The sequence below is a fragment of the Pyxicephalus adspersus genome, chromosome 9 (assembly GCF_032062135.1).
Source record: "Pyxicephalus adspersus chromosome 9, UCB_Pads_2.0, whole genome shotgun sequence".
NCBI classification, from domain to species: Eukaryota; Metazoa; Chordata; class Amphibia; order Anura; family Pyxicephalidae; genus Pyxicephalus; species Pyxicephalus adspersus.
In genome coordinates this window covers 45,134,537-45,155,641 of record NC_092866.1, presented here as the reverse complement: position 1 = coordinate 45,155,641, position 21,105 = coordinate 45,134,537, and the positions used below count along the sequence as shown (strand labels likewise).

Genomic DNA, 21,105 nt, shown 5'->3' with positions numbered 1-21,105 from the left:
TAAGCTGCTGGGGGCTCCATTTCAAATTTTGCAATTAGGTGCCTTGATCTGTAGTTATTCTCCTGCCTGTGTGCTGAATACTCCCTATAGAGAACACTTAGAGCCATTTCAATCTGAGCGGCTGTGGGCTCATTCACAATTCGAACCTTACACATTCAAGCCTTAAAAGCCAACCAAAAATGTAATAACATATTAAATAACCCAAATTCATTTCATTTCAAAGGTTTTTAAGGTCTTTTTCTTTAGAAAGAAGCCACAGTCTGGGTAAAGCCTGTGCTTTGCCAGCATGCTGCAGAGAAAAACGTTGTGCTTGTGTAGAGAAAGGGGTCTTTCTCAAAAAGTCAGACAAGCCAAAAAGTCAGTCAAACCCCTCCAATCAACTGGGGATATGAGCATTGCTGATTTCTATAGCCGTGATTCAAGGGGGCATGTTGGATCTCTGCAGTGAGACCACTTTGACACAGAGAACAAGGGTCCTACTCTGAAAAATACTAGCAGGGGACATTCCTACTAATGAAACAATGGCAGCTTTCTAAAGAAGAAAAACTTGTTTTAATGCACAAAAATTATACACTATCTATCCAAAAAAAGACCCACCCACAAATTTTATTTTAACCCTCTTTGATTACAACACACATTTGCTGTGGTATCATTTCGATAAGGTTAGGCAATTTCACAACATTTATTTCAATTCACAGTTGCATTCTTTTTTTGCCAATATCTGGTATTGGTGATAGGAAAGGTTGACTGCTGTTTAAAGTTTTCACCAACACCTCCAAATGATTCTCAATGGGGATAAGGTCTGACTACGTGGTGGCTGATCTATGTCTCGTATTATGTCTTATGCTCCCTGAACCACTTTCACATTTTCAGCCCATTGAATCTTGGCATTGTCATCTTGAAAAATACCAGTGCCATGAGATAAGAAGAATTAATTGATGGAAAAGCTTGGTCATTCAACATATTCAGGTCATCTATTACCCTCATTTTGGGCACATAACATTGCTAAACCTAGACCTGGCGAACTCAAACAACCCTGAATCATAACACTGCCCCCACAGCCTTGGAGACAAGTTGAAATGTAAAAAAATATATATATATAGAATGTTTGTGCATGATTAGATGATTAGGTGAGTATTATTTCACCTTGATTACTAAGGTAAGTGAACATTAGCTTTGCAAAGTGAACAGTCTCTATTAATTAAGTAAATCAACCTCTATGTCTGTGCTTGTGTAAATCTAACATTTACAATGTAAGAATGTTAATTTACTGTTTTCATCTATCACCCTGAGAAACAAGAACAACATACCAGGATTTCACCTATGACACTGATCTGACTGTGGAAATTTGCCATCTCCCACGTTTATCTCTCTAATTGGTTTCAGTGATAGGCTTTGCATGGATGTGCTATCCTATCTTGTTGAAAGTCATAAGTTGTTCAGTGAATGTGTAATTTGAATAGCTTTCTCAACATGAACAAGAAAATAGCACTTTAAGCAGAAGTCTTTTTCTGTATTTAGATCAGTATTTCTTTTTAATATGGGGGATCCTTGAAATAACTTTCAGGTCTTCAGGGAACTCCTGCTATAACTTTTACATCCACACTCCACAGTACATTAGTTTGGTGGTCAGTAGGAAGAATGCCTCTTACATTGCTAGCTATGGGGAAGAAATCCATCCTTACAAATAGCTAAAAGATCATTGGTATCTGATAAACTGACCTGTGATGAACAAACTGCTCATTGTTCAATGAAACCCTAGGAAGCTCTCATGGAATCCTGTTTGATAAACACTGATCTAGATGTTCTCACTCTAATAGTATGTTACTTCCCTCACCTCCAAGATTGTAAATTCTTCGGAGCAGGGTCCTCTTCGGCTCCTGTGACACTGTCTGTCATTTGCAACTACTGTTTAATGTACAGGGCTGCGTAATATGTTGGCGCTATATAAATCCTGTTTATTTTTATTAATAATAATAATAATAATAGCACTCTGCGTTTTCCTCTTCCATGTGTCCCTTCAAGTTGTAGACAGGTTCTCATTGTCCTTACAGTCTTGTATTGTGGGTAATCATGCCAATGCCTGTGACATACAACTGAGACTGTTGGAAGAGCCAGCGGGGAACTGGTCCCTTTAAGGGAAATTAGAGAATGATATTAGAATTAGAGTGATATTGAATTAGAGTGATAAAAAGAATAAAAGTGTTACATATACCTTTAGACCTTAACAAGCATTTACATTTTGTGTTGTGAGTTGACCCCACTGTAAAGGTCATTTTTTGGAGTTAGGCTTCAAACTATAGCTGTTTTGTAAAAGTTTACTTTAAATAAAGGGAACCTGTCATTATGCTGGTAACAGCCAAGACGTCCATTCAGTGCTGAATGCTACCATTACTGTGATATGGTGCTAATTCCCAGGCAGCCCCTCTAGCATCATGTACATTGACCTATCCACCACCTGCATGAGTTTCTGTGCCTGATAACAATTTTACTGATGATTCATAAAACTTTTTCAGTTTCCGTTTATATGAAATTATACATTTAAAAATACTTCTCTTAGCTTTGCAACCACAACTGTTCACAAATCTTTTGTGTTTTAGTAAATAAATGAAGAAATAAAGAAAAGGGCTATCAAATGGGTTTCACAAGAAAATGCTTTGATGATTCAACATTGTATTTCTACATAAACCTAAAATATAACTGGAACTTAAGTATACAAACATTTGTGGAATAGAGATTGGTAAATAGTGACTTTTTTATGTTTATTCCTCTTGTGGAAATTTCTTTTCCATTTCTGGCCTGTGCCCACTATCAGTGGGGACACAGAAACAATTGCATGAATTGTATTTCCACATTGTTTTGTAGGATTTTAAAAGGCATTATCCGGCATTATTTATGTTGCATAAGAGTTGGTAAGTTAAGATTTTAAACCTGCTATGAGAGTAATAGCAGACTCAGTTACTGGCCTTTTCCATTGAAGATGCTAGTTACTTTGCTAGTATACTGATGCTTCAATTTCTCTGACCTGGAACAAGTATAGAGAGAAGGACGTTTCCTGATTTTCATTTGCTGATTGTTTGTTTAAAAGAAAATCTAGTAATGGTATATAGCTTTAGAGGTTTTTAAACCACACCTTGGTAGATAAAGGCAGATACTACCAGGTACTTAAAAATATTCCTCTATAATTTGATAATGCAGAAATACTGCATATACAATAATAATTATGCACTGCTTTATCTGTATCTATCCACTGTAAATGCTGCAGCAAAGATTAAAATACATTTTGCTAGCAGCATGCTGGAGAGTCAGACTGCTATTCTCACATAGAAGCAGCAGATAGGGTACTCAGTGGTCCAATGGTCTTCTTGCATACTACTACAATCACCTACGCTGCACAGGGAGCTGGGGATGTGCTAATGGTAGTAGGGTGCTGAACCCCCTGACCAGCTGGACCCCTGCCCTTACACAGCTATCTTGCATGTTGCTAGTACAGGGTACTGAACCTCTGTGGTGCACATTTATTACTGAAATATAGCATTAGTGCATTACAGAACATCAGGAGTATTTTGGGGGGCTTTGAGGATGCTTCAAAGTAATTATATATATATATATATATAATAAATAAAATGAAGATAATACCTTAATATAAGATCCAGTGTTTCTTCTTTAGAAAGGCGCCCCAAGACAGAGTACATTCTACAATAAAAAATAATAAATAAAATTATTACATTTATTATTGTGTCCTGCAACAATTATTTGCATTAAGTTTTTTTTCTGCAGACATTCTGTCTCTCTCTCGGGACTTGAAGCACATACTCAAAGTGAAATCAAAAAGTCTCTTAACCGGAATGTTTGGAACTATATGTTCCATTGTTCGTTGCTTCATATACATTTCTCTTGGAGAAGGTACTTGAGTGCAGCTTCAATTTGTTGTATTTGGGGAATACTTGACTGTGTCAACACTTTCAGCATCATAATGTATGGCTGAGGTGCACAGCCAAGATCATGGCTATGTTGGGGTCTGTGGGGCAATAGGAAGCCTCCTATAACCAGGACAACACAGCATACTTTAAAGGGTAAGAGGCGTAAGATGGTAAGCAGGTATGTAGTGAACTCTGTAGGACAGTGGTCGCCAACCAGTGGTACGCGGGAAAATTTTGGTGGTCTACAAAAAAAATTGAAATTTTTATATTTTATTAATAATATTTTCATTAATTTATAATAAATTCCTATATTCTGAATGACAATTTGCCTTTAAATTGCACTAAATTCACAAACTGTACTAGAGACGGAAAAATGAGAGGCGCAGCGTGAGGTCAGTGTAGTCTTAAGTTGTATGAGACAACCATTGCCGAGTCGTACGCTTCAATATTGTTTCCACCATTACAACAATTACCCTGCTCCGCCAATACCGATTCTCATCCGATTGTTTTATTTTATTTGTTTCTCAGATGCTCTTTTAGGTGAGTATGACCTTATTTGTGTATTCATTTAACTTATATTTATTGGCATTATTGGCCTTAAAAAGTTTGACTTTGATAACTATCATTTCTTGTTTGGCCGTAGATTCAAATAAAATAATCCCATAATGAGTGAGAAAAAGCAAGCTAATATTGTGCATTTCTTCAGTAATACCAAATATATTGCAACTAATGATAATAGTAACAATAGTAATACTTCACCTAACCGTGAGCTGATCAATGACTCAGAGCCTCCACAGTCCTTGTCAGGCACCATTAGGAAGATCATTATTTTACAAATGTATTGATCTTTTTTAAAATATTTATATTAATGGTCCGCGGGATTTAAAATGATGAATATGTTGGTCTGTGAGGTCCAAAAGGTAGGAGACTGCTGCTGTAGGATTACTATACTTTTAATGATTAGGGCTTGATTAAATTTTAAGGTAGTCTTTCTCAACCTTTTTAAGGGAACCCTTAAAATAACTTTCAGGTCTTCATGGCACCCCTGCTATAATTACTATATCTACAGCTTACAGTATATTAGCATGGAGGTCAGTGAGAATTCCTCTTACATTGCTGGCCACTGGGAAGAATGTCATCCTAAAAGACAGCCAAAAAGATAATTGGATGGTGTGAGTGATAACCTGAGAAGAACAAATTGCTCATTGCAACAAATGCCCATGGTGTAACCCTGGTTGAAAAATGCTGTTTTAACGAATCATGGAAGGTTTTTGGAAGCTGTGATCTTTAAATAAACCGGTAAGGACCTGGGACTTGTTTCACATACATATTAGAAACAGGCACAAGTGTTTGCAAAAAATTCAGCCCACATAATTCTAAGGAAGAATAAGAATAGAACAATTGTAATGCTACAGATATTGGGAATGATATACAGCTTATAGGACAAAGCACTGACATGTGCCAAAATTACAGTAACATGTAACATGTTCATTCTTACATTACTGCAATGCAATAGTGTGAATAAGCCCCCAGGCCATGCAATACATGACAGTACGTGTATTATAGTGTGTTTTAGTAATGTATTTTAATAGAACTTCATCCCATTGATACTGTAGGAGCAATGCACCTGCCCTGTAGCGCAGCACAATGCACAGTAATGGTAAAAAAAAAGCATTGGGTATTTGCTTGCATAGTGGTGCATTGGCAGCCCATTCTCCAGGATAGGCCATAGCCTCCTAGATTGTAAGCTCTTCAGGGCAGGGTCCTCTCCTCCTCTTATGTCACTGACTGTATCTGTCTGTCATTTGTAACCCTTTTTTCACCCCCTGAGCAGTATTCCCGAGTGTGGCTCGGGGTAAAAAAAACATGCTGAAAGCATCCTGCCTTTCGGATCCCATCCTCGGGACACGTCCTGTTCTTCTGATCTTTGGCTGAAGAGTGCAATGACGTTCCCCAGGAGTTCCCGGTGACGTCAGTGCATGTGTCGGTGCATGCCAGAGGCGCGGCAGGAAATTCAAATAATTTTGTATTGGATTCATTACAAAACTCCTGTATTGAATCCAAAACAAAGGAATCAATATATTATATATATATTACACATGCTACTGTACAGTTTTATTACAGGTTTCAGTATTTTTATGCAGCCTTGTTTTAACAGGTTTATTTTTTTTTTTATTTAAAGTTTATTATTAAATTTATTAAATTTTGGATATATTTCGGTGAGTTATGCCTAAGAATTACAGGCCTACAATGTAAAATAAAATTCCATGTACAAAAATGTACTGCTTTTTGGCATAAAAATACTGACATAATTGGACTGGCAGGGAGGTTATTGTACAGCGCTGAGTAATATGTTGGCGCTATATAAGTTTTATAAATAATAAAATGTTTATAAATAATAATAGCCAGTGGTTTCCATGGCATTGAGCAGCCCGTTAGCTGTATGGGGCGACCATCCTGCACACAATCTCCATACACAAGAGCTCATCATGAGCAGACCGCTATCTCTGCCGCCACCTGGCGGAATTACTTGACATCACACAGAAATAATCACGGCCCTTGTCCGTTTAAATAAAGCTTACAATAATTTCACATAACGGGCTGCTCGGGAGTGAGCTGATGCTTCAAAGGACAACCTCCAGCGGATTGGTTCTTGCGTCACTGAACTCAAGTAATTCGACCAATCGGCAATAAGGGGTAGGTTCTAAAAAAGATGGAGATTTGATAGGCCTGAGCGGTGGCCAGTGGAGAGCGGGGAAGTGTGAGTGGGGGGCGTGTCATACCGCAGCAGTCCAGGAGGTTTTGGTGCTGAAGCTCAGAGCGGGGTTGCCGGGCGGAGGGAGGAGAGAGCTGCGCTGCATTGAGGGAGCTATAAGAAGGGAAGACCCATAGACAGGACACTTATCCCCATAGGAAGGATATACAGGGTAGCAGGAGAACTGACAGGGCGGAGTTATATAAGAACAATGGGGATACAGGTACACGGGGGGCAATAGAGCATGTCATTTATGATTGGCTATTGAATGTACTTCATGAACCTGCATTGTGTGTATAGGGTAGTGTGCAGATATTTCTCATTTTAATATAGTGTTGCAGGTAAAGTGTATGCATGGACTTTGTATAGGCACAGTGAGCTGGGAATCTGATATATAAAGTGACAAATTATCCATAGAAAGGGGTAAAACAATGGGATCTGGGGGAGAACTTACTCAATACACCTGGGAAGAGGTTCAGAAAAGGTGCACCCGCGAGGAGCGATGGCTGGTCATCAACCGCAAAGTGTATGACATCACAAGATTCTGCCAGAGACACCCAGGAGGACCGCGGGTCATCAGCCACTACTCAGGCCAGGACGCCACGGTGAGAACACAGGGACGGGGGCACCATCTGGTGGTGGGGTATAATATAATGACACTAGGTGGCAGACCAGTACCCCAAACTCCAGGAGGGGCCCATCGTGCCTATGGGGTCAGGGGTAAAAAAATGCTGCTGGTAAATTCCAATTTGCATGTCAAAACATCCCACACAATACTGTCCCAGTATTATCTGTCACCATCATGTGTCATTTGCAGAATACTCCATTGTAAAAGATCCAATTCCAATGGATCCAATACCTTATACAATGCTTATCAGACTCTAAACCTAGATACCAATGTAGATTGGCCCTTGTGCATGATCCCCTTTAATAGGTAGGGGCCCCATAAATTGCAAACAGCCCAGGTCACAATTGAATCTACCACTGGTTGTGTCCCCAGATCTGATCCATGGATGCAGAATACACATATATGATAATATAAGGTGTTTTTCAGCATTTTTTTTAACATGACGGAAACCTAGAAATAACTTTCAGGTTTTGGGGAACTCCTTCTATAATGACTAAATCCACAGCTCACAGTATAATAATGTGATGTCAGTAGTAGGTGTCAGTATGTCAGTAGAAAGAATGTCCCCTACATTGCTGGCCAGTGAGACGAATGTCACCCCTACAGATCATTGCTGTTACTTAAACTGACACAAATTGCTCTTTAGGACCCCTTGCAACCACTGGAGAAATTCTAGTTGCGAAACGCTGCCTAGGAAGTAAAATGTATAGTAATCAAAGCCACCAGACAGATAAAATTAGTAAAATTCCCATAGGGGACATACAAAGTGCATTATTTTTCCATCGCAGGGTCTCAGCTTCATTCATCAAAAGTCATTTTTGGTGCAGATTTCTTATTGAGAAAAAAAGTTTAAATGGTCTTCAAAAGTAGGCCCAATCACCCCATGTTTTGAATTACACAAAAATATTTACATCAGGGTACAATCTTTATTTAATAATAAAAAAGCCAATCAGAAATGGGATGTTTTGCTACATTGATCTCCATATAAGTGATGGGCAGCTCTTTAATGTTACAAGTTAAATGATTACAGTATACAATGTTTTTATAGAAATGTGAATTCAGAAACTGAAATCCTAATATATATATATATATATATATATATATATATATAACCCTAAATATATATACATATACATATCAGTGTTCTCCCCAGCCCCTTTTAGCTGGGTGTACTACCCAGCAGTTTTCAGTGACCACCCGCCAGTTTTTGGGTGGTTATTGACAACTTGGGTCGCAATACAGGGGCTGCCACCCGCCTACAGCTTCTTCCCACCCAGCCTAAAAAAATTCTGGGGAGAATATTGCATATATATATATATTATCTGCCTTTGAATTGCTTTAAAAGGTGAATACAATGGACCCCTTAGCCTTGCCTATTACCCGGTGATTTAGACCTGAAACAAGCACACATCCTGACAGCTGCATATTTATTCCAGATTTCAGTGACATTACTATCAGAAAGATGGCCCTGCACATCACCCTTACAAACAACTCATCAGAGCCATCTCACATATCCCTATGTAAAAGATTCACCTTGACCATCACTAGTCATTCACCCACCCATTATTGATTAAGTTATAATCACTTCCTATAACAGAATCTTCTGATAAATGTTGCATTGGACATACCTGGCCAGGAGCAGGAAACCAGCATACTGATAACATTCACAAAATGAAAATGATGTGAAAAGGTTGATACAGAGGACAGGAAACTGGTGAGAATATAACAATAAGTCTACTAGATAATGAACGTCAAACACTACAATGTAACAGGAAATTAGTGCGATGTATGCGCAGCTGTCTTTTTATATTTAGTATATTAGTGGCAGTGTCTTCATACAATAATGACGATATTATCAATTAACTGTTTTTATATATAGTGCCAACATATTACGCAGCACTGTACAATAAAAAGGGGTTGCAAATGACAGATAAATATAGACTGTGACACAGGACGAGGAGAGGATTCTGCCCACAAAAGCTGACATATTTTTATATTATTATTATTTTATATGTTTTGTGTTATGATAAAATTTTATGTAGGGAAACGTGGTCATCCAGCATCCACGTATGTCTGATATTGCAGCATGTCTCATTCTGTACTATGTCAGGTGCTGGCTATTCTTTGCACTGACAGCAGTGTCCATTCACTGGATTGGTGCAGCTTTGTGGTTCCACCATCTGCTCAGCCCACTTCCCCACACTAACATCCCCTCCTCTATCCCCAGAGGTGGAGCTTGCATTTTTCACACTAAGCTCACAGCATCCAGCTCAGGTTAACCTCTGATATACCAAAAACAAGCTCCCACACACAGCCTTTAGAGCTGCAAGCTCATCTGTGCATGTGTGTATCTGAGTTGTGTAATAAAGATGGATTCAAGTATATTGCAACTTTTGTTACATTGTATTATATCCTCCTATAGCCACACCTATTGTGTGATACTTCCCCCAGATTGTAAGCTCTTTGGGGCAGGGTCCTCTCCTCCTTCTGTGTCACCGTCTATATCTGTCTGTCATTTCCAACCCTTATTTAATGTACAGCGCTGTGTAATATGTTGGTGCTATATAAATCCTGTTAATTAATAATATATACCGTGTGAATGTGGTTTAATAAAGAATTGAATTGCTGGTAGATATATAAGGGAGACCTAACTTTTTTAGGTATATTTATTAATAGAATCTATTAACAGGATTTATATAGCGCCAACATATTATGCAGCGCTGTACAATAAATAGGGGTTACAAATGACAGATGGGTACAGATAGTGACACAGGAGGAGAGGACCCTGCCCCGAAGAGCTTACAATCTAGGGGAATCTATTGATCTTTACCTTCTGTGGTGGTGTACGTTTATTTCTGAAAGTTTTTTTTAGAGTTCCTAAAGGGAACATAGGTAGGTATATAGAAGAAACACTAACAAGTAATGGATTAAAGAGGTCGGACTCTGGAAGCTCCACGGTGCAGATATCCTTTAATGGATGTGGGATTTAATCCTACAGCCATATCAGAATGTTTGGCAATGGGAGTGCTTAAGATGTAAAAGGGAATTGGTTATACAACAAGTAGTTCAGCGCTGCGTAATATGTTGGCGCTATATAAATACTGTTTATTATTAATAATATTATTATTATTATTAATAATAATAATAATAATAATAATAATAATAGTTGTGTTCCATTTATGTGTTCTTCCATCTACTGGACACAGTCATTAGGTAAAGGAATATCATTCTTTCCCAAACTTGTTAGAAAGAAAATCACAATTTCTGAATAGCCGTATAATTTCTGACATTCTCTTTTTCCAATATTGTAGATATATTATAAATGTTTGTCTTTTTTCCTGCAGGATCCATTCACCGCTTTCCACATAGATAAGGAGCTGGTACAGAAGCATATGAAATGCCTTCTGATTGGGGAACTGGCGCCTGGACAGCCTTGCGTGGAGCCCAGCAAAAATGTAAGGAGTGTCCACGTGTTTCCTGGTCTAACATTTTTCTGCCCTGTAATTTGTCTGTGTTTTTTTTAGTATATCTGATGTTTAATTCTGTCTCCCACAGGCGGCTTTGGTGGAGGATTTCCGCACACTGCGCACGACTGTGGAGCAGATGAATCTCCTCAAGCCAAATAAATTATTTTTTTTTGGAGTTCTTCTGCATATTATAGTGCTGGATGTACTGGCCTGGCTGAATCTGAGTTATTTCGGTCCTTCGCTCATCTCATTCCTGATCACAGCTGTTTTCCTAGGCACTGTTCAGGTAAAAAAAAATATATATATATATATAACTATAAAATAGCAAGAACAGTTCAAGCACAATGCACAGATTGTAGAGCATTTGCATAATTGAAATTCTTAGGTGCAGAGCCAATATTTTAGCGTTTTTGCAGCACAAAATAACCATGGTTGTGTGCATGTTGTCTTATCACCATTCTAGAAATGCCAGCTAAACCTAAAACCAGATATTACTTAATCATCATACATTGCACCATACCTTACTTTTTGTAGCCTGTTTATTTTTTGCCTGGTGATTCCTCCGGTAACACACTTCCTGTCCTAGGATGACAACGCTTACCTATTGTATTTATAGCGAAGCAGCGTTGTCACTGTTACAAGGGGGAAGTATTTGTGGGACTACAAGTCCCAGGAAGGGTTAAAGAAAGACACTAAACACTCAGACACTGCTTGATAAAAGTTAGTACTTATCTTTATAGGATGTGTAGAAACAGCAACAGTTCCATCAGCAAGATCCCACGACTCGGTTTATCCCCGGGGGTGTCCATTCTCATTTCCTCTAACTGGCAAGAGTCAGGCAGCCGGCATTTCTTAATGTGCATCCAGAAAATGTCTGCGTCAGCACTCAATTCTTTGATATCTGTAGTTAACAATTTATACACTGATCTTAACCAATCCAAAAGTTACATTACCATTGCTAGCTCATTTCGGCCAAACCTCCTTGTTACATTATACTGTATAAAAATCATGCGCTTGGTAGTTAGAGATTATATGCACCCGTACATCCGTGATATATGTGTTCAGTATTCCATTTTTCTGTATGTAACTTGTTAAAAAATATCAACTTCTAGGTGTCTCTCTAGTGGTATCGTCAGAAAACCTCACTTTTCCTTCTACAGTCACCCTGGAGCAGGACTACCTACCACTCTTATTAGATAACTGGTATAGATAGAGTGGAGACGTTCAAGTCCACAGAGATAGCTGGAACATTGCTAACTGATACCAGTGGGCCACAGGCACAAAGGACAAAAAGTATGCAGCCCACACTTTCAATTGTATATTTTGCAGAGCAGAAGGGGAAAATAAGGGAAATTATAAACATGCTTTAATGCTCTCATGACAGGTTTCCTTTAACACAGCTAGAGGACTGCAAGCAGGAGAACCTACCTATAATCAGTTACGTATGTCAATATACTGCTTAAGTTCTGTAGGACTGCAATTACAAGGCCATTTTAAGCCTTTACCCTTTGTAGTGAGAAGAGTATGAGGTTTTGCAGGTGTGCAGAACTTCAGGATTCTTTAAAGTTAGACACGTTAACACATCCATGTTAAATTCCACCTAACTTCTAGGCTACAATATTACAAAAAATGAAGCATACACTTGATAGAACTGAGATCACTAGCTCCTATGTACAAATTTTTCTCTGCATTGTCATCAAAGGACCCCTACCTACAGAGAATTATTGGACCTCTACATTCATTTAATTCCCGAGAAAAAACACTCACTGTAGAAAGATAAAAGTACTCCCCAAGGTGGCCTTATAATGTGTATCAGGGGTCAGATATTGAAATACCCCTTTAGAATAGAAGAAGCATTCTTCATTTTCCAGTGGTGGTCAGAAAGGTGCTGTACAAAACATTATCCATACTTGTGTGTCTGAGTGGGCTGTCATGAAACCCAAAAACAGCAGGAGCAAGCAGAATTACTGGGCTGATAAAGCATAGCCAAGACTGATTCTATCCTTTAGGCATATTCTAAGCCAAGATTAATAAAACAAAAACATGTTTTGAGTAATAAAGCTGTACCTACAAGCTGAGCAGCATTTAGGCTGTCAGGTGAAGAAATATTGTATATAGTCTGTCTTTCCTTACACTTGACTTATGTTATCTCATTGTTATTCCTAAAGGCTCAGGCTGGGTGGCTGCAACATGACTTTGGTCACCTTTCAGTTTTCAGCACATCAAAATGGAATCATCTAGTACATCAGTTTGTCATTGGACATTTAAAGGTGAGTGCAATCTGATTATATCAATCTATTATTGTAATCATACGTCAGTATATATATGTGCCTTCGGACTGTCTGACCACATCTTTCAGTAGAAAATAGTGATAACTGATACTGTGTATGTTTCCAACATTGATACCTAACTACCACTGTGTATAAATTCTAACCTATTCTATTTTTTTTATTTTTATGATCTCACCAATTCCAATATCCAAACTCTTTCTGTTCCTGATTTCTCTCCTGCTTTTATATTTCTGTCTAATATAACCTCTTTCTTGACACAGGGTGCTCCAGCCAGCTGGTGGAATCACTTGCATTTCCAGCATCATGCCAAACCCAACTGCTTTCGCAAGGACCCAGATATTAATATGCACCCCCTTTTCTTTGCACTGGGAAAGAAGCTTTCAGTGGAGGTGAGAAAACACCACACCACAATCATTGATACTTAAGCAAAAAAAATGTTTCACATATATGATGGTGGTTAGATTATTAGGTCAATAAAAGAGAATTTAACAGAAGATAGCAGAACACAAAAAATATATCATCCTCTGTTTAGTGTTGGGACATACTGGTGCTTTCAGTTACAAAAGTTGTCCATCCAATAGACCACAGCCTGCACAGAATGAGTATAAGGAGTAAACACCCATTGGATAGAAATCTGCATACTTCACACAAAAATACATGGGTTCCATCTTAAAAAAAAATCAGTGTTGAACCCAGAACTTTTTTTAAACCCAGTGGGAAGAAATTGTAGGCAGGTGTTAGCCCCTGTATTGTGACCCAACTGCTCAGTAACCACCCACAAACAGCCGAGTGGTTACTGCAAAGTGCCGGGTGGTGCGCCCAGCTTAAAGGGCCTGGGGAGAACACTGAAATTGATATAGGATAGCTCAGAAACCCTCTCATGACTACCTAGGCTTTTATGGTCTTTTGAGCCTATTGATATATTTTAATTCTTTTACAGCTTGGAATGAAAAAGAAGAAGTATATGCCATATAATCAGCAGCACAAGTACTTCTTTCTGAGTAAGTATATGTACATTCACTACAAACATGACAGTGTGAAGAAATCATGAATTACCACCAATTTAAGCATGGTAATACTGTTACTTTTATTTTGTAGTTGGTCCTCCAGCACTGATTCCACTCTACTTTCAGTGGTACATTTTCATCTTTGCTGTCCAGCGCAAAAAGTGGGCGGTAAGTACATTTTAATTGGGACACATTTTAACTAATGTCTAGGCATTGTACTTTATGAATAAGAAGAGGGAACTATGTATGACTGCTACAGGCAACACAGACTGTCCTGACTGACCGACTCATCTCTCTTTCCAGGATTTGGCTTGGATGATTTCATTTTACGTAAGGTTTGCCTTCTGTTATTTCCCAATACTTGGAGTCGGTGGCACAATCAGCCTGTTCATGTTAGTCAGGTATGTTTCATTTACCTTATTATTGAAACTATATGGATTGATTCATGTGAGTGACTTGTGATTCAGGCATTTGTAACTGTTGTTTTTTTACTAACATTTTCTTTGATGTGTTAAAGCCTTAGGCTACGTACACACGTCAGATGATTCTCGTGCGATAATCGCCCCAGGGCGAATATGGCGTGTGTACATGGCTTGTCGTCCGTCGTCCTGGTGGATTCGCGGACGATGGTCGAGGAACTATCGTAATGAGAGTGAAGAGGAGAGAGAGCAGCAGGGTTCCACTTCGTTGTCTCTCCCCCTTCCCTCTCATTAGAGCAGAACGGCGCAGTCTTTTGTCGTTGGAAAGGATTGTGAAAGATTCTTTACAATGACAATTATTGCATGTGTGTACAAGCCTAACCTTTGAAGCAGGGCTACCCAGGGCAAGTAGCACTGCCTTATAATGCTTTATTGTGTTAGGTGATATATATCATGGAATTTAGTACTGTTCTTTTGATTTCAGGTGCTATAAATGCCCTCTTTGCCATTGCATTGTTCTGAGCGGTACATTTTTTTAATGTAAGATAAATTAGAAAATAAAAATCCTCCTTGGATCTTAATATGTCATATGGAAGCTTGATCAAGCTGCAAATGCAATGTTATTAGGATTCTAATGTATGTTCTTGCATTCTAGGTTTATAGAAAGTAACTGGTTTGTGTGGGTGACACAGATGAACCATATTCCAATGCACATAGACTATGATCAGAATAAGGAATGGCTTTCCACACAGGTAACCAACCTTATCCAATTTTGTCTCTATAAAATTACTATTTTAAATCAGATATTTATTGTAAATTGCTCTTTGCTTTGAAAAAGCACAAGCAAACGTCTTTACCCATCCCCACCCACCTAACCCATCATTAAATTTGTACATTGCTGGATATATTATATAGATGCATATGGCATATTGAATACAGTGAAACCATAACTGAATATCTAAAGTAGGTAGATCATATCAGTAAAATGTAGACCTTTTAATATAAGTTTGCTGGCCCCAAAACTTTTGGCTTGCATCTTATCATGTAACAAGGGATAATTCAATATATATTTATATTCTTGACCATTTAGCTATATTTCTTAATTAAAATGGACAAGCACTTACAGAAAATGACCAAATGTGTGTCTGTATTTCATCGTTTTAATATTTCCCAAGAGATACCAATCTAATAATGCAGTGTTTGGATAATTAAGGTACTAGGGTCCTGGGATCAACAACCATGGGTTTCACAGTTTTACACATTGTTAAGATCTACTTCTTTGTTGCAATGTATGTTTTTTTTCCAAAATAGGGTTATGTTTTCTGGGATCTTTCAAAGTAATGGTGTCAGTGGTTAGATGTTTTCTATTTTTAGCCAAATAATTTCTGTGCTAGGAAGAGAAGATGTATAATAAAGGCAAGTATCTCTGGATGGTATTGCTGCATATACAAAATACCTAATAGGCAAGATAGTAGCCCTCAGGGATCAACAGTTTAATGTAGTTCCATAACCTATGTATGAGTAACCCAAGCCCCCATGAAATCTGTGGCAGTTGGTGGAGGTCCCTAGGGATCCATTGGTGCCATTGTCAGATCCTGTTTATTATGATTACTTGGTTAGACCTTTGAATTGGGGAGATTGATATCCTGGAGATGACATACAAAGCTTTATCCCATTGTTCTTCTAAATTATGTGTTCACTCTCATGGAACCCTTAGTGCAAACTCAAGAGTTTGCAATGTCACTTGTTCACGCTTGCAGTTTAAAGCTCGTCAAGATAACATTTTTGTTTAAATTTGCAGACATCATTTATCATATTGTGGAATATTCTGCACATCCTAAAATGTTTGATGAGTACTTTTCATGACTCTGTACTTTCGTTTTTCTTCTTTCTCTTACTCAGCTACAAGCCACCTGTAATGTGGACCAGTCATTGTTTAATGATTGGTTTAGTGGACATCTCAATTTTCAAATTGAACATCAGTAAGTATCTGAGCTGAGGCTTAAGCTTTTTTTAAAAACAAAGAATTTCCTATAACACCATTAACAATGATTACTTTCTATTTTCAGTCTATTTCCCACAATGCCAAGACACAATTACTGGAAGGCTGCTCCTCTCGTTCGCTCACTGTGCAAGAAGTATGGGATCGAATACCAGTCCAAACCACTGTTTACTGCATTTGCTGATATTGTTCAGTAAGTTACATCATCTACGGTTCTTTCTATGAAAATATTACTCAATGGCATCAACTCGTTGCCTTTGGTTCAGCTAATTCCTGTTGCTTACCTAATTGGCACATGGCAATGCATTTGTCAACTGAGAATTATTTCCTTATGTCAACAAGAAAGTGCTGTCAGCTGCATAGTGAAAGGTTACCACAGGAAAGTATACTCTTTAGAACATAGGTACAATGGGCTGAATGTATTAAAGCTCTCCAAGACTGGGGAGGATAGACTATAATGCAAGAGCCTGAGTGATCCAACCTGGGTGAAAAAAACTCAAGAGAGCTTTAATAAATCAGGCCCAATGATTAGAGGATAGGGGCAACAAAAATCTGTAGGTTAACAGAGAAGTCCTTTAAAGTGTAATAACAGTCAAACAGACAAATTGATATATATAGATTATTGGAAATAGGTAAATACAAACTTATCTTCCATTTTAATGTTTCTTTGTGGCCAAAACCCCACTCACACAATAGTGAGTTGACATATGATAAATAATAAGGAATAATTAGGGAATGTCACACTTACCGCTTCCTCATTAAAGAGCAGGTGCCTCTCTCCTACGCATGTGGGCAGTTCTGACCCTGGCCGCGTCTGCTCTTCCATGTTTTATAAGTTTTGCCCAGCCTGCTGGCCAATCAGGAAATATCCCCTTAATCATCCGTGGCTATTTACCTGGCTCAGACACAGTACTCAGTGTGTCTCCACTGGTGCCAAGCCCCCTAGCTCTACTGAGCAAGTTCTTGTACACCTGTTGCTTTGTTCAGTGCTTCCCCTGTCCAGCTCCTGTGTAAACCCCTTTTTTGTCCAGTCTGTTGTTTTCCAGCCAGTTCCCTGTGCTGTTGCAGTGTTCCTGTCTGTGGTTCTATGTGTCACCTGTGCCTCCTGTTGCTTCCAGTGTCTCCTGTGTTCCCTGTGTCTGCAGTGGCCCCTGTGTCACCGGTGTCTTTTTCCTGTATCCCTGGTATTTGACCTCTGGCTTGTGACCTGACCTCTCTTGTTTGCTGCCTGCCTTGATCCCGGCCTTTCTCGACAATTCTTCTGCTCTCCATTTTGCTCCAAGCGTAACAGTGAATATAGATAATGGTCGAATACCCCAAACCTCTGAAAGGGCTCAGGGCATATACAATTATTTATATCATTGTGCAATGAACAGCCAGATGGCAAGTTGCAATACTGAACCAGGCAAACGTGGTCATCTTTTCAAGATGATAAATCTGTGTCAGTCACAGGAGTAGCTAAACATAGAATTGCAAATCATATGGTAAGAAAAACAGTTTATAAATTTGTGTAATAAATCTCTCTCTTTTTAGTTGTATATCAACAAAAGTCAATGTCTGCTATAGTGAAATATTAACATTAACATTGTATCCTGCAGTTCTCTTAAGGAATCTGGTGAGTTGTGGCTGGATGCATACTTGCACAAGTAAAGAGCGTCCTGCTGCTGGATTCACTTCGGAGGTATAAGAGAGCCCAGGGAACTACTGCTGCAAAGAACACTGTATTTCACATTCCTCTAGTGTCCGCACTGCAATGTAATCAACCAGGACCTCTCCAACCCTGCAGAGTTGTAACGTGGACACATCAGAAACCTGACAAATTAACGCATTATAGCCTACCAAGGCAAGATCCTAATTTTTATATCCAGTATATCTCCTTCTGACCAAAATCATGGTGCAACACTGAACACTGGATGGACATTACTTCGAAATGTGACAGTTTTAGTGGAAAGCTGAACTTTGTATAGCCAGTAAAAATGGCTTATGACGTGCATGAAATGTAAGAACAGTTCCACTGTAACAGCCTGGGCTGCTTATACCAAGAAGGAAACAATATGATAGTAGGAATATGTTTTATCATTGCCAATTGTTTAGGAGGTGAAACATACAAATATGTAAAAAGAATAATTGAAGAAGCATAGTCGATGTCAGAGATTACTTTTAAAACCTGAAGAGTAATATGAGCACATGCTGCATTATTGTGCTCCCAAGATATACAAAGTGTATAGTCCTTTAATAAACAAGGGGTGAATCATAATCTATGCTCCCTAAGACCTGAGTTTTCTTCAGCTTTGAAGTTTTTCCTTTACTGAGAGATGATGTTGTCCATTTAATATATAAGCTATGCAGTACAAAAGATGTGTGTATAGACAAAGGCCAGGTGTGTTTAAACACTAATTGTCCCTGATTAAAACATATCAAAGACCCTGCTGCCTATATGGTGCAGTACACCCAAAAAGTGTCTTTTTTTACTAGATATTGGCAATTTGAATTACTCAAATGCCAATATGATTTTGGTTAATTGATTTTGTCATCATTTTATAATTCTAGCATTGCTGCTGGAAACACTGGGCATCAAGGTAGAGCAGGGTTGACATTATTGGGGATAGTCCTGAAAATAACCCAGTGCATGATTCAGATGGCTGTAAAGAATAAAACGCGTCAGGGGAAGAAGCTCAGACAAAATGATTGCAGCTCAGCATGCAGCAATCATTTTCTTTGATGCCATGTGATTTAACTTGCCAGTATCTATCACAAATCAATATATCAGTTTGGGTGTAATGACTTATTAAAAGTAAACTAGAAGGTACAGTGCATATAGGCTGTCATTGATGAATTATCTTTTTTAAAAAAGTGCTAGTTACCTGGTGGTTGTGCTGATCCAATGGCTTAAAACATTCTCAGCCTTTAACTAGAATAAGTGTGCATAATAGAAGTTGCACAAAATAAATTCAGATTTTTTAATCTGTATGTTTATTCTAGTTACTAGGAAATTGTATTCCTAAAAAGAGGTCATAAAAAAACAGTATTTTCTCCGTTTTGGCTTCTTTTTAACTTTTTTTGCAGTCACAAATCTGTCCTGTATTTTGAGTCAATGCTGGCACCTGGTGGACACTGCTTGTATTGCATACCCATAACAAGAATACTGACAGGCATTTCCATTTTCTAGGAAAATGGAAATATTGAACATATGCATTGTTTTGGGCACTTTTTTTTAAACAGTGCTTTACAATGGATTTAATATTGCACTCACTGACTTTTTGAACTGTTGATTGTAGCACCATTCTCTAAACTTGTCTTCCAGAAGAAATGCTGACAAGTTGGAATTATTTTCAACAGCAGTGTTTTTAAAAAAGCAAATTCTCCTAAAGCATATATATTTAGGAGATTACTTTTAGCTGGATACTTTGCAATTCTCTTGGTAAAATAGACTCCAACAAATAAATGCCTACCAAATGCAGCACATGCCCTCTAGATGCCAACGTTTCCAATATTAGGATTTTTTTTTTTGTAGTTTTGTACCAACAAGGCCTTTTACGAAGTTGACAATAATTGACTAATTTCACTAATTTAGCCGTATCGATTGTAAATAGAAATTATGGTTTGATTTTTTTGCATCAACTAATACATTGATTTTTTAAGGCTGTGTGTGGTCTCACCAGATGTAGGAAAGTACATTTTGTATGACATTTTACTCATAACAGACATTGCCAATGAGTGTGTATCTCCTAACCATTATTCGGTTTATCAGAAATAATATATTCTTACATATAGTTCCACTGTTGTATTGTTATAATAAAAAATTCCAATGTTATTTAATGTTGACTCCTGCTGCCTTAAAATAGTCTTCTTGTACCTAAACTGAAAATAAATTGCTCAAATCTAAAGGAGGGGGGAAACACTTCTCTAGCAAAGTATCAGCATTGACATTTCACTCGATCACTAATTTAGGTAACACACAGCCATGTAAATCAAATGATGTACTTTTATGCAGAATGTTGGAACCTTTTTTTTTTATTATTCCAGAAAAGACATAATATGGGATCTGATATTCCCTCAAACATTCCCTTGTGGGAATCAAAGACTGCCATTGAAACACATGGACCTGGCAGATTTCCTTGAGGAAATGTCAGATTCAGTTTTTAAATAAAGCCGTCTCTTCTGCAATAAAAGCTTTTTACCTTACTGGTCACATCTTTTGTGTATAAACTTAGCTAAGTATAGTTTTGCTTTAGGTAAAAATGGAGAGGAAGAAGTGAACTCTGAACAAGGACTGGTCTGGGTATTTGTTTTTCACAAATGATTAAAAGTTGACAACCAACTCATTTTGGGGATCACTTATAAACCCCACTGGGAAGATGGACATTCTGGGTTTTAGCCCCCTATAGGTTACAAAAAGCTTGCTGTGTGAAGTTCTCTGTCAACTGTCCATTACACTACTTTACAATAAAAGGGGGAGCTCTGTATGATCTAGGAAATGCATTGGGTGTCAACGCTTACGGCAAGAATTTATATCTGGATCAATTTTACAGCTTGGTGCTCAATTTCTCCTAACCCAGAACTAAACCTGTGGATGGTGAGTGTTTTCTGATTGTGACACATACTTACCTGTG

At 38.2% G+C, this 21,105-nt stretch overlaps 1 protein-coding gene across 1 annotated transcript; it reads left to right on the top strand.

Moving 5' to 3' along the window:
• The first annotated feature begins 6,739 nt into the window (after window positions 1-6,739).
• FADS1 (fatty acid desaturase 1) lies at window positions 6,740-20,306 on the top strand. The gene is made up of 12 exons (XM_072421778.1): window positions 6,740-7,283; window positions 10,651-10,761; window positions 10,862-11,059; window positions 12,942-13,043; window positions 13,325-13,453; window positions 14,005-14,065; window positions 14,163-14,239; window positions 14,375-14,472; window positions 15,146-15,242; window positions 16,393-16,472; window positions 16,560-16,685; window positions 18,091-20,306. The coding sequence occupies exons 1-12, from the start codon at window positions 7,110-7,112 to the stop codon at window positions 18,140-18,142; spliced, it is 1,305 nt and encodes a 434-aa protein (XP_072277879.1). The 5' UTR covers window positions 6,740-7,109; the 3' UTR covers window positions 18,143-20,306.
• Window positions 20,307-21,105: the final 799 nt, after the last annotated feature.